At 30.0% G+C, this 14,383-nt stretch overlaps 1 protein-coding gene and 1 long non-coding RNA gene across 11 annotated transcripts in view; one reads left to right on the forward strand and one right to left on the reverse strand.

The window, feature by feature from the left end:
* Window positions 1-14,383, reverse strand: part of LOC147803964 (uncharacterized) — a 323,077-nt gene that overhangs the window by 125,951 nt on the left and 182,743 nt on the right. The gene's annotated exons all lie outside the window — the stretch shown is intronic.
* The window catches only part of LOC107436661 (mitochondrial glutamate carrier 1), a 51,172-nt gene continuing 44,901 nt past the window's right edge, over window positions 8,113-14,383 (forward strand). For 9 of the 10 annotated variants that reach the window (XR_006225546.3, XR_006225543.3, XR_006225544.3 and 6 more), the window contains exon 1: window positions 8,117-8,389. Coding sequence is in view for 4 of the 10 variants with exons in the window: in XM_043045736.3 (XP_042901670.1) it covers window positions 8,367-8,389 (23 nt within the window). In the remaining 6 variants the exon portion in view is untranslated. Of the gene's footprint in view, window positions 8,390-14,383 lie in introns of all 10 variants that reach the window. The other variant, XR_006225545.3, reaches the window with a different exon arrangement.

Consider the following 14,383-nt stretch of genomic DNA (forward strand, 5'->3'; position numbering starts at 1 on the left):
TGGTAAAAACAGTCGACGGGATAATACGTAAGTACCCAAATTTTATTCACTTCATGTGTTAAACAAATATAGAAAATATGATGTAGTAATAAATATAGAATATATGATATGCCCTCATTCATTTTACATTTGTTTAACAAATGTAGAATATATGATTTATTAAAACTGCTTTGCAGTGTAATCAAGTTTGATGAAATGAAGATTATTCTGCACCTGATATTAGTTGTCAACTTTTTTTAAAAAAATCTTACTTGTACATATAAATTAATATTTACAAAAATATATGAGTGCCCACGAATCGTACAATTTTTCGAACTTCCGTTATTTCACAAATTATGGTTTAGAGATATTGTCACCTTATATTTAACACGCTGTTCTTCACAACATATTCTATTATTATACCTTGATACAAAATTTCATTTCATTCTCGTGAAAAGGAAAAGTATAACACAGCAAAAATACCCCAGCTTGTAAATATGAAGACTACATGTGATGTGAAGAACGTTTAATGTCCATTTTTCACAGTTGGATCAAAGGACGATTGGTTCAACATTTTGAGGATTACTAAACTTTGACAAATCAATAACGTGAAAAATCAGTTTTCCATGAGAATTATTACACACTGAAGATTGGCTGTAGTGTGGAAAAACCCTTCCTTTCCTCGCACAAAGTCATGTATTCTCCGTATCAACTTTTATGGACATAAATCGTTAACATAAAAGTGATAAGCATAGAATAATTTCGTTAAAATATTGATAAACTAATCTAAAGTTATTAATTTTTTATTGAATTAAAAATAGTTTTCGTTAGAATTTAAAAATAGTAATAACTTAAATAACTTATGAAGTTTTGAAAAATTATTGAAGGGGCACGTGCCCCACTTGTGATATCCGACTTTACGCCTATTACTTCGCCAAGTATAACTAAATAAAGTTTTCGCTGCAGAACACAGCTACACTCCCCAATTTCCTTTTCCACCTGTAATAAATGTGTATATTTTCTAGTTTAATATTCCATATTTCATGATAATCTAAACAATTATAATAATCAATCACCGTAAATAATAAAAGTGGTACCATTTGTTATTCATTTCCTTGGCCAAGTTCATTTCATATCTAATGTAATAATTTAGTGCTGCCATCTATATAATCTTTTCAAATATACAAATGTATTTAATAAATAATGGTAACTGGAGCATCACGCAATATAAAAGTTTGAAAATGAGATAGAACTTTAGTAATTATCAGTTATCTATGGTTATTCACAAGAAATAAATACACAAATGAAATATATTCATGTTAGTACAGCACTTTCCTAATAGCACAACTACATTTTCGCTGGAAACTTGTGTGTTTCAAAGTTGTTGATGTTTTGAAAAGTCGTGATCAAATATTGTAGAAATAGAATTATTTATTTGAATGTAAATTTTATCCAAGCTATAACTTTCTGTGGAACTTCAGTTGGTACTTTCTGAAACTAAAATTTTAAATTAAAAAAAAAACATGCTTTTTTTTATGTGAAAAAAAGTAAAAAATAAATAAATAAAAATAAAATTACAAAAGAATGGCAGAAAGAAAGAAAAAGAAAACAAAAACTTAAAGGTCATGCAATCCAAGATATATGATAGACAGCTTGAAGATTTAATTATTATACCACGAGCTGAAACAAGAATATTTATTTTTTTATTTTTACTCGAATAATTAATACGATTTCTGAAAGAGCTAAGTGCTTTCGAAATTCATAAATATAAAAATTTTTCCTGCGAAGTTATTGGAAGTGAAAATTTTTTTATTGGAGTATCATACTTGAAATTCATTCAGAATCACCACTGTATCTACAATTTCCTTTCTTTTTTAATGTGTTCGATTTTAGTGCTGCCATCTAGAGTACTTATTTAGAACACATGTTACTAATAAATTTTTTTTTTTTCGTAAATAAACTTTTATTCCGAATTCAGGGAAACCTGAATTGGTTGACCATTTGGGGTGCATTGCTTTAGTGGTCAACTTAGACAGGAAGTCAATTTACAGAAGGGAATGATTTATTTTTGTTATTCTTTTTCTATCATTTTTAATATCGTGCTATTATTTTATAATTATTTCTATTAAACAGTTTTGGATAATAGAACAATTAAAAGTATTTAAACTTTTCTAAGGAACTTTAAATTTTTATTTAATAAATTTACCGATGTATGTTTTAAGTAATTGATATTAATTAGCAAAATAAATTTTTATATGTTATGCAATTTTAATATTTAACTAATTAATTTAAAAATCTTTTTTTGTTAGTGATGCATTTGCTAGAAATGTCTTGAAATATCAGTACATAAAAACGCATGCTATAATAATATACACGTCAAAATAAAATCTTTTCAGCAGTCTTGTGAATTTTATTCTGTTGTACTTACAAACAATTTTGTTCCAAAAATAATCCTTTATTGTTGTTTGGCGCAGTTGCTTTAAATTTACATTAGCACAATTGTTTTCAATACAGACAAAGAAATCTATTACCTCTTTAGAAATATTTGATTGATACAGGTACAGTCAAACCCCGCTATAGTGAACCTTCAAGGGACCGAAATTTTGGTTCACTATAACCGGGAGTTCACTATATCCTTTATGCAGGCAATTTAACTAATGGTTTCCAAACTCCTCCCTTTTATTACACATTATTTAAATAAATGACTGAAAAATATTATTTAGTAGCGAAAAATATGTTATTTTTCATCACTCTTCGTTACTCCCATTACTTTTCTTTTGACTGTCTTGTTCATTATCTTATAAAGTTTTGATTCTTTTTATGGGAAATACGACCGAATGGTCGATTGTTATCAATCAGATCCTATAAATTTTTTTGGATCTTTTTTACATAAAAATTTATCACAAACTCTCTCTAAAATCCTCTTAGATCAAAAGCTCAACTCAAAATAAAAATAACTTGCTAAGAAAATATTAGTCATTTTGAACTACTCAGAATATTTAAAAGAACTTTACTCAAATTCCCGAATACGTTAAAAAAAGAAAGAAAAAAAGACCAAAACATATTTTAACACGTTGAATGCCACTCTAGTTTCACATGGCTTGCCCGTCTGGCCAAACGGTAAATAACTACAAACTAAATTTGCAAATATTAGATAGATTTTGCTAGTTTTTTAAAAAGTTTGCATGACATATCTAATAAAAGTGGTGAATTATACTATAAGCCTACGAGTTGTTTAGAAATAGTGGTGGATAAAAATCTACTAAATTGAATTTAGTAAACCAAGAATCATAATTAATAAATAATAATTGTTAACAATAATAATTTGATATTAAAAATAGTTATGATGAACCAAGATTTAAAATTTAGAAAAAAAGTCTTATTAAATCATTTTCTATTATGAAATATCTATATTATATAAAACGCTAATACGTACGTACGTATGTATGTATCAATAAAACCGATGATATTTCTTTTCTCGCGCTGGCAACAGTTTTCATTTTTAATTGATTGGATTCGGTGCGCAAGAGCACGTAGTGAGCAACCAGATAACAATAACCAGAGTGAGCATTATCAGGTTGTTCAATTCAGATTCATGCACTAAAAACATGACAATATTTAATTTAAATTCAATTAGGAATTAATTAATTAATTGAAGTGAGAATGCTTTAAAAGGCCGCTGTTGAATTGACATTTTTCTACTGGGAGCTACCTAAACGTCTAAAAAACGTTTAAGTGTTTGTATTGAATGCATTGAGTTTTTTTATATTTCGCGTTTATTTATGCATTGAATTTTCACGCTTTAAAATGCAGAATATTAGTGAAGCAATATTTAATAATTTATTTTGCTAATATGCTTCTTATTTAGCTAATGTTTTGATTTTTTCACCATGTACAATCTAAATAGCTAATATACTTTTTTAAAAGCCAATAAGAACATTGGAAGAATTCTTCTACATAAGTACAATACTATGTCTTTGATAAAATACTATGTCTTTGATGATAATATAATATGTCTTTTTGCTAGAACATTGTGTTCAATGGCTCGCTGAGGATTGCGTAGCAATTTTCGGGGGTTGGCGAGCGTTAGCGAGCAGGGTGCGGAGCCTCCTAGTCTATAATATTGCTTCATGAAAAGCATCAAACCGTCCTACATGTTCATTTTATTGCGTTATATCAAATCACGTCCGGGTCACCAATGTGGGGGCGGAGTTAATCGACAATACCAACCGTCATCTATCAAAAGGTACCTCGTGATAGAATCAAGTTAGCATGCTTTATATACTAGTGAATGATGTTAAACTTTCGTAGTGGTAGTTACGCCACAACGTGATAAATAACATTGATTTATTCTAATAAAAAACTATTAAATTATCTAAAGCAAACATATTTTACGTCGCTCAAAAGTTTGAACTATTTATTATAGTTTTCTCTAAATACAAATCTGAATCCCGCGTTATCTTATGGTTCGCTAACACTTCAGAGGATGAAGTCACAAATCTACTGATAGGTCTTGGACTCTCGGTGGCTATGCATTACTCCCCTTCCAGAATTTTATCTGTGATAGAATGCAATGAACGAATGTCATTGGTTGATTTATGCTGTTTATTCATTTATGTCATTTTTGCTCATTATATTATTCTTCATTTTTTAATTTAATTTCTTTTCTTCTTTGAGCTGTATATTTTAAAGCAAATCAACAATTGAATGTGGACCTTCCCTTTAATGTTGACAAGTTCATATCACGTCCGCATTTCACAAGTTCATGTGGAGATTTAATTATCGACTATGTCAACCTTCATCTGCCAAAATATACCTTAAGATAGAATCAAGTGGGCTGGGCTTGGTGGTTGGGGGTGCCTGAGGCCGAAATGGCCCTTTACCCCTTCATCATGAAGTAAGGATCGATAAGGTGAAGCTCTGAGGTGAAAAGCATAATGCTAAGGATGAGGTGGGGAGAAAAATGGTACATTGCCATGGTGAGGAAAAGCTGTGAGATGACTTGAAATCGAGTTGAGAGTAATCAACAAAAATGAAGTCCACTGTGCTTTGCTTGAAGAAAACGTCTCGCTGTTTTTAAGATTATTTATCTCGATTAGATAATTAGCATCTCCAGTCTCCGCTAGTAACTAAACTGGGCGAGGACCCGAAGGACAATAGAGGTTAGTAAAGCCAGACTCCTACTTGTGAAACATGCTTCGACCAGTCGGTTTCAAACGCAAATGGCCGCCATTAACAGTTTGATCGGACAGGTCATAGATGCTACCAACGAAAGGTCAAAACAATCATCACGTTCACGTACGTCGAAGCTAAACAATTTACTAGTGCCGCTTACAAAGTGCGTTCACTTTGGCTGGATTTGAAAACTATTTCATCTTGATATTCTGTCTTTCAAACATTGATCAGTGATCGACGTCGCAGAAATACTGCAGTCATCAGACTTGCATCAAACGCTCACGAAGAGAGGAGGGAAACATCGCCGAAGCCATGAGGTGGTGACGACTGGCTGCCGGAACTCATCATTGATCATCCCGCTGGGTGGTAAAGTGATGCAGACTCAAGTTAACATATCTTATATACTAGTGATTTGGTATTTAATATTTGTAGTGGTAGTGGTAGTTACGCCACAGAGATAATAATATTGCCGAGCAATCTAAGTCTCAGTAGCTCAGTGGTATAACTCCAATCTACAAAGCAGAAGCTCCCAGGTTCGATACGGGACGCGAACACTAATTCTCAATTTTTCTTATTTAATTCTATGAACATTCCAGAAGCTTCTGGTACATTCAATTTAGATCATTTCCTCTATAGTTATTCCTGGGAAGTTTCTAGAGCATTCTTTGTCAGTATATAAGCGTAACAAGCAGTTCTTAATGCAGACTGGTTCTCGTCGTTTGTACTTTCTTCACTTTAATAAATTTATTATTTAAACCTCATCTTGCCATCTGTATTAAACCACTTTAACGTGATAATATAAAAAATTTACTCGAATTATGTGTTTCTAATAATCTTGTCTTCGCCGGTCTCCGGTGACTCCCGTGGCTCTACGAACAAACTCAGTGCCGGTCGCCGGTGACCCCCATGCCATTCAACGTGTTAGCTTGTTATATTTGTTATTCTATGGGTAGCATCATGGCATGCTTGTGAAGTCTCCTGAATTCGTTCGTTGTTTGTTTCTTTGAAAGTTAAATTGATGGAACGCGTTATATTGTAAACCATAGAAGTATAATTATATTGGAAGGCACTGTTTTTCAAGTTTAGGCTTACAAATAAATTGGAAGTAGTAACCCGGAAGTGCTATGACGAATTTTACCCCCTAGTACCATCTATAATTAGCTTTATTGTAATTATATTACCCACACACAAATTTATGTAAAGTGCTTGGTATTGTTGAGCATTCGAAAAAGCACCCCTGCGCAATTTCCCTTGTCTCTTCCCCTAGAGTTAGACCTTTCCTAGAGTGCGAACGAAGCAATCATGGGCCACAAAACTATAAGAAAGAAGCTTTGAAGGCTGTTCTGGGGTTTGAAAGTGATAATCAGAGGGAGGGGTGGTACAGCCTTAGTAAGTTAAATAATGCAAAAAGTATCATTATTTTAATACTTGTGGTTATATTGAAGGGCACTTTTTGGACTGAATCATGCGTCACCATAAGAATAATTTGAAATGGAAGTAACCCATTATATCTTTCTTAGAAATTATTGCATTGCAATTATTTAAAATGTTAATAATGGATTCAAAACTTTAAAAACCAGTGGATGGTGTTTTCTACACTAGGGAGCGCTGCAGGCTCTTTACCGCCTAAACTTCCAGGTTACTGTTTCAGGTGTATTTTGAAGCCATTTGGCTCAGAACGCGATCATTGTATTTTGAGATTCTTTGGAATAGTAGTTCTTGCAAACGTTGTATTTGTTTATTTATTTCTTGTGTTTACAACGAATTCGAAGTCTAAATACCACATGCAATAACTAATAAAAATGTCGTTATATAATAAGAAAAATTGAAAAGACAGTACGCTTATATTATTTTAATTATATTAATGTTAAAATTATAAAGGGTATATAATTTTAACATTAATTGCAAAATTGTCGTATTAAGTAGAAGTAACATGTGGTTTGATTTTTCTAAATCTAGCGACCATGCCACCTTTTTGAGCAATATATCTATAATTAACTGAAACAAATTTTAAATTCAAATTCACCATCATTGCTTAATAACATTAATATCTTATGAAATGCTCAGAAATTATCTAATTTATTTCCTTTATTGAAAACAAAATTATCCATTTGAAAATATCGCCTAGCAGAATAAGCTGTAGTAAGCAGCTACAAACTTTCTAACCGGAACTAGAGTAGGTATTGAACTCGAGATTGTTATTGTTTACATTTATATGGATGGTGTTTTCTACATTGGGGAACGCTGCAAGCTCGGTATAGCCTAAATTTCCAGGTTACTGTTTCCGTTGTATTTTAAAGTCATTTGGCATCATTGTGTTTTGAGATTCTTGCAAACAATGTATTTCATTACTTATTACTTGTGTTTACAATGTTAAAAGTGTTAACACTAACGTAAGATGGTGCACAGCTTGCAACAAGAACAAACAGTAATAAACTTATGGAAAGAGGCCATATCAAGACTGCCAAAAAAGCGAGTTATTCAAAATCTAGCAACCATGTCACCTTTTTTAACAATATATCTCTAAAAAACTAAAACAAACTTTCACTTCAAACTCACCAGAATTACATATTAACATTAATATCTTATGAAATATGGCAGATTTGAGCTCAGAAATTATCTAATTTATTTCTTTTATTGAAAACAAAATTATCAGTTTGAAAATATCGCCTATCAGAATAACATGTAGTAAGCAGCTGCAAACTTTTTAACCGGAACTAGAGTAGGTGCCGAGTATTGTTTACATTTTTATTGAAAACACCATCCATTATATCATCCATATTAAATAACTAGAAATCCGATTAAGATTAAAGAATTATCGTTTTGAGACTACATGGAGAAGACCCCGTTTATTGGTCATTTTTAAGCACGTGGTTTTCAACGTTCTTTTTGTCTATTGGTTAACAATCTTATGACGTTTACAAGAAAATGTCTGTTTATAGTTTACAGTTATAAAATAAATAGTCTGTCTGAATGTTAACTGTATTGTCCGTCGCAAATCGTTCTTTTCGTTTTTATATTTTGATACGGCTGCTAGCTATTTTCTTGTGCTCGCAGTTCTGCTGCCTTCGTTTTCACTGAAAATAACAAAATTTATATAAATCTACAGAGAATTATTCGAACTAAGATATAGTTGTTAGTTTAAAATATTTCTTATTATCATTAATTATTTTTCCACTTTCTATTTAAATCTTGAATTTCGAACTAAAGCAATGGTTGGCACTACAGAATTTCCGTAAGTAAAATGAGATTTTATTTCATTTATATTTTTATATCACATTATATTTATTATAATACAAAAGAAGATACTTTCCGATTCATTAAAAATTTATTCTGATGATAAAATTCAGAATAGTTTTTGTTATAATATATCAAATGTAATATGAGGATTTAAGTAAATTATCATGCAAAAAATAAAATGTAGTTTAAGTAGGTTAATATGCTAAATAAATGTAATGAAAGTAGTTTATTAAACTAGATATCGCCCGTTTTATTGAAAATATAATCTTATAATTTATTTATAATCTTATAATTTATTCTTGTATACATTTATCATATTTTGTACAGTGTAATAAAAAATGTAGTTTATAGTGATTATTTTCCTTTGAATTACGTTGTTTTAATCCTACTCTTTTAATTATTAAATACGCTTATTAATGCTTAACTAATCAAATATTCATTTATCAATCAATATTTGGTTATAAATTAGAGTATTATATCCACAGATAAAAAACTAAGATCAAGCATTAGACTCTAGCTATATTTCTTTATTGTATTATTAACGGATGTTTTTAAAGCTTTAATGGTTAGTGTAAGAAAATCTTGGGATAAATTCAGAATATCAATTTTGGATATTAATGTATTATTTTCTGAATAGTAATAATATGAATATTGTACATGGGGTGTCTCCTACAATAATTAGAAATCTCTAAAAGTCTCCTTCAATATTACACACAAATAAAGAAAATAATTTTGAATGATTGAGGATATTTCTGTATTGTGATCTGCAATCGCCGAGGCACCAAATTAATTTTAAAGGGAAAAATAGAAGGAAAAAAAAAAGCATGTAGAGGTGTTAACGCGGTGAAAAATAATCTATCTTTTTGCAAGTATTTAGTAAACGTCGAAGAAAAAAATGTGTGAAGTTTAGAGAGCTATTTTGACCATGTATTTTAATTCCGTACCCCATGGTATCATAGTATGACTATCAGCGAAAACTTTTAATTTTCTGTGTATTTTACTCTTAAAAGTTAATTATTAAGTTTGGCATTTATTTTTATATTTGATTGAGTGATAAAATATAAAATTTGTGTTAAATAATATTAATATAAAATTGAGTGGTAAATACAAAATTGGGTGATATAAAATTTAATATGTTAAATATTTTTCAATGTTGTTCCATTGGTGATAACATTCTAATACATTTAAAAAGAATCTTTTAATTTAGAGACTGTTATCTATGTAACTGAAGATAACTTCTATGTCCATTTATAAACTTTAGATTAATATCATTGAATCATTAGAAATAAATATCATATTTATTAATAGAAACATGTTATTAAATTTCATGCATTAGATGAAGAAAATAGTGACTAAGTCCACCTGCTCAATTAGTGGAACATTTTTTTATCTATCTCCTATCAATAGCAAATTTACATGCATATCTGCATTATTCTATTTAATCTTTCCATGTCCATCTAATAGATTGGAGATAAAAGTGTTTCTATGTATAAGGTGTCTTTGATTTAGAGTTTGATGGCCGTATTTAGTTATCAGATTCCTGGGTTTAAATTTTGTACGAAATATTCTAAAGATGTTAGCTGCTTCCCTTATCAATTTTTTTGAGAGCAAAAAAATCAACATATATTTTTATTTCAATAATAAATACAAGGAACAAGATCAAAACATAATACACAAGTTCTAAGTTGAAATTTTAATTTTTTTATGTGTATAAAATATTTAATTTACCATCAGTTTACTATTCCAAATTATCTCGGGCAAATGAAAAAAGTTAAATATTAGTCTTTGTATTTGTTCACATAATCTGAAAAATCACCTACGTTGCTTTTACTTTCGCTTTTTCACTCTTTTTCTATGTAAATTCAGCAATCATCGTATATACAATTGCACAAAACACGCCTGCAGTCCCACAAACACGCTACGTTGCTTTTACTTTCGCTTTTTTACTCTTTTTCTATGTAAATTCAGCAATCATCGTATATACAATTGCACAAAACACGCCTGCAGTCCCACAAACACGCTACGTTGCTTTTACTTTCGCTTTTTTACTCTTTTTCTATGTAAATTCAGCAATCATCGTATATACAATTGCACAAAACACGCCTGCAGTCCCACAAACACGCTACGTTGCTTTTACTTTCGCTTTTTTACTCTTTTTCTATGTAAATTCAGCAATCATCGTATATACAATTGCACAAAACACGCCTGCAGTCCTACAAACAGCAAAACTCTTAAACAAAAGTTGGCAAACTTCCAATCACAGCAGATTATCATTATTTTTTGATTTGAGTAGAAACGTGATAAAAGAAAACGTATTGACGAATTCTACTATTCCCAGAGTTTACTCGGGATAATAAATATTTGCAATCTATACATGCCTGAGTTAGCTCGAGATAATCAGGGAAGCGATTAAATAATGATAATGCTCATGATTTTTGTTAGATTTAAAATTTGTGTCATATAGATTCTTTGATAATTATTATATACTAGTGGGCTGTGTCCCCTGCTCTCTAACGCTCGCCAACCCCGAAAATTGCTACGCAATCTTATATGGTTTGCTTCGCAAACCAAGCTCGCTTCACTCGATGCTAACTTTGGTACAATGCAAATACACAAAATTCTAAGAATTCAAAACAATCATTCAAATCCATATAACAACTTTTTTTTTAAAAAAAATTACATCTTTTTAGTAAATACTAAGTCATTAAAATAAATTTGAATTCAAATAAAGACTCATTGACTGAGACTCATTTTTCAATGAATAACTAATAACAATAATAAAACAAATAAATTCGTGGTATAAATCAAAAATCGTCAAATGCATTTGTAATATATAAATTCGTGAAAAAAAGCAGTTTCGACATAATACTAAAATAGAGATCTATAGACAAAGACTACTCACTTCTGCCTAGCTTAATGGTATGAGATTGCTGCAGCTGAATTGTTATTTCAGTTTCCGTTTTTAAAAGCGCTATATGTTGAGCCAACTCAGCTAAATTCGGCGTGTGACATTTTTAGCGGCAATCATTGGTTGATTTTCTAGCTTTGTCATTCGGGGAGTTGTAATGAGAGTTTTTTTTTGTCGCCGTGTAAGAGAAATATATATGTACAGGGGTCTGTTAAGAAGAAATTTGGGTCCGTTAACGGACCCTTCACAAAATATATTTTCATAAAAACGGACCCTTCACGAAATATTTTGACTTTAGAACGGACCCTTCACAAAATGATTTTTCTTTTAATCGGATCCTTCACAAATTTGTTTATCTTCATTATTATTTTATTAATCGAATAAACCCTTTCCAGGGCAGAAAACAAGAAAGATGGATGTAAACGAATTAAGTTTTGTCTTCGGCAGACGATTCTTCCATTATTCGTCCAAAATTAATATTCTGCGTTCAGCAGCATAGGCTAAATACCAAATATTTGTATGTTGCATCTCCAATTTAGAAGCAGCAATTGTTGTTTATTTTTTAAAATTAAATTTTTTTAATTATAATTTTACAGTGTTGAGCATTATCTTGTATGTCATTACAATTTAAAAACTCCTTGAAAAAAATTTTTTCTGCAATAACGGACCCTCTTTGCACAAATTCATAAAAGCGGACCCTGGTTGAAAGAATGTGAGTAATTTTTTCACAATTTCACGAAAAACGGACCTTTCACAAAATGTCTGGACAGACCCCTGATATAGATTTTAAGTTTTCTTAATTTTATGTTTTCGTAACTCACATAGTTTGTACATCACTTTAATGTATTGTATTTTGTGGTCAGAAAAAAGCACAGCAGTGGCAAATATGAAGTTTAAAAAAAAAATAATAATAATAATGAAGGTAACTTACAATGTTAGTATTGTATTTACTAAGTGAGGGTCTTACCAGCTTTAGAAAAACATATTTTTCCCAAGGTTTTTAAAACTTTCATAAAAGATGTTTTTCTAGTGGCTTTTATTGTTTTTAAAAAAAGAAGCATTTTATTTTTTACCATCAGAAAATGATTTTTATTGCTTCTGCTATTTTTATGAGCATCTTTGAATAATCCAGACATTTTTTCCAATCTTAATTTTTATCCTCTTTTCATTCTTTAACTAAATACTAGTTCTGCAGCTTTTTGTACACCGAGTCTATTTCTTAATTTAGAGTCGATATAGGAGTAGTTTGAGTATCAATTTATAAAACTTATTCCTTGGATAAAACATTCAGTATCAATAAAATCATACTTTAATTTTAAAAAATTGATTATAAATGATATACCACTGTTGGCTAATAAAAAAGCAAGGGTACTGTTTGGCAGGTTCTGGCAATTATTCCTATCTTTATACTGGTAAAAACCCAAACCTTAGATAAAACTCATATCTGTCCTCCAGACGAACTAATATATATTTTCAGTTTAAAAATTAAGTCACTGGTTAAGAAGACCAGTACCTAAAGGAATCTGTAGCATCACGATCATGATGGAATGTGCTTTTAAGTGACAAAAACACAGATCTAAATATGAAACTGAGGAGGGGGGGGGGGATATATCAGGTTACCATCCCTTTACTGGTGTGGGAGATCACTGATTATTATTTTATGGTAGTTTTAGTTAAATTTTAGTGCTCTCCGGCCAACATCTCTGTTTATTTTGTGCTTATACTCTGCCTATTTTTAAAGTTTTATTCTAAGTATGAGGACTGCATAGTTTCTCTTGGTTATCTCAAAGTTCCAATCTGGAAATATTCACCAAATATAAACTCTTTTGTTGTATTTATGGTACAGACTAAAATGTTTATTAGTTTCGAAAATGACTCTATCAATTTTTATCTTTTTAGAGAATCTAAAGTATTGATTTGTGATTTGTCTACCGTAAAAAATAATTACTTACCCAACTGTGATTTGACTTTTTCTAGAAAGAAATCATTTATAAAAGAACACTACTTCTATAACTTCAAGAATAATATATTACACAAAAAAACAATATCTTGATTAAATCTGACCCCACTTTCACATATGAACTTTACTGACCAGGTAATTTGAAATTTCAAAAAAAATTGCCCTTTGTTTTAGTATTGAATCTGTGTACTAACATGCATATTATGATGCATTTCTGTATTTAAGTTTTATCTAAAGGTTGATTTTTAAAAATTTTAAACGTAAGTTGACAGGAACCGTTTTTTTATACAATAACTTTTATTTTTAAGATTATGTAAGCTAGAAAGTTTTCTTCTAAGACTTTCTGTTTATTATTGAAATAAAGACTTAATGTTCATTACAAAACATTTGGTTACTGATTTAGACTGATTTATTTGAAAAATAATTTTTGGAAGTTATCTTTGAAACACTTTTTTTACTGTTATTTTTAAACTGTAATATTATATCCTTTTTTATTAGAAAAAAAAACATTGAGCTTTTACTATAGCAAGCTTTAATATAATTAAAATACTTTAGGTTTCCCTAAATTGTTTCCAGCACTCCATGTTGCTTATAGTATAAAAAACGAAAATGCTATTTCAACTAAATCTAAGATTAAATATGCTTTGAATATGTATTTTTTTTTTTAATCAAACGTTTATTTTAAAAAAATATTTTTTTCTTCAAAAGATTCTTTTGGAACTTTGATTCAATAGCTTATTATTTTGGTCCTAGTTGGTGTAATTATGCAGTCTTTCTATGGTGGTTCCTCAAGCTTTATTTGCATGTTCTTAATTTATCTCAAGCATAGATTCTTGAACATGTTAAATGTATGTAAGACCAAATTGTCCCTATTTGGCTGAGAATTTTAGTTCTTGTTTTGTGTGTTGAAGTTTTATCTAGTTATTCTGATAATTTCTCCTTTATCACCAAGCTTCTTGAGTTGTTTATCTTATTTTATTAGTGATTAATGTATTGCATAAGTAAGCCACTAGATAGCCCAAAGATTTCTAGATTTTTAAACCAGATATAAGATTAGACCTGTTTTCCCCATTAAGATAATCTCTATCTGTGATAATCTTTGATAAAACTTTTACATTAGA

This window comes from Parasteatoda tepidariorum, chromosome 9, assembly GCF_982258835.1.
Source record: "Parasteatoda tepidariorum strain Cologne lab strain chromosome 9, Ptep-v5.0, whole genome shotgun sequence".
Lineage (NCBI taxonomy): Eukaryota > Metazoa > Arthropoda > Arachnida > Araneae > Theridiidae > Parasteatoda > Parasteatoda tepidariorum.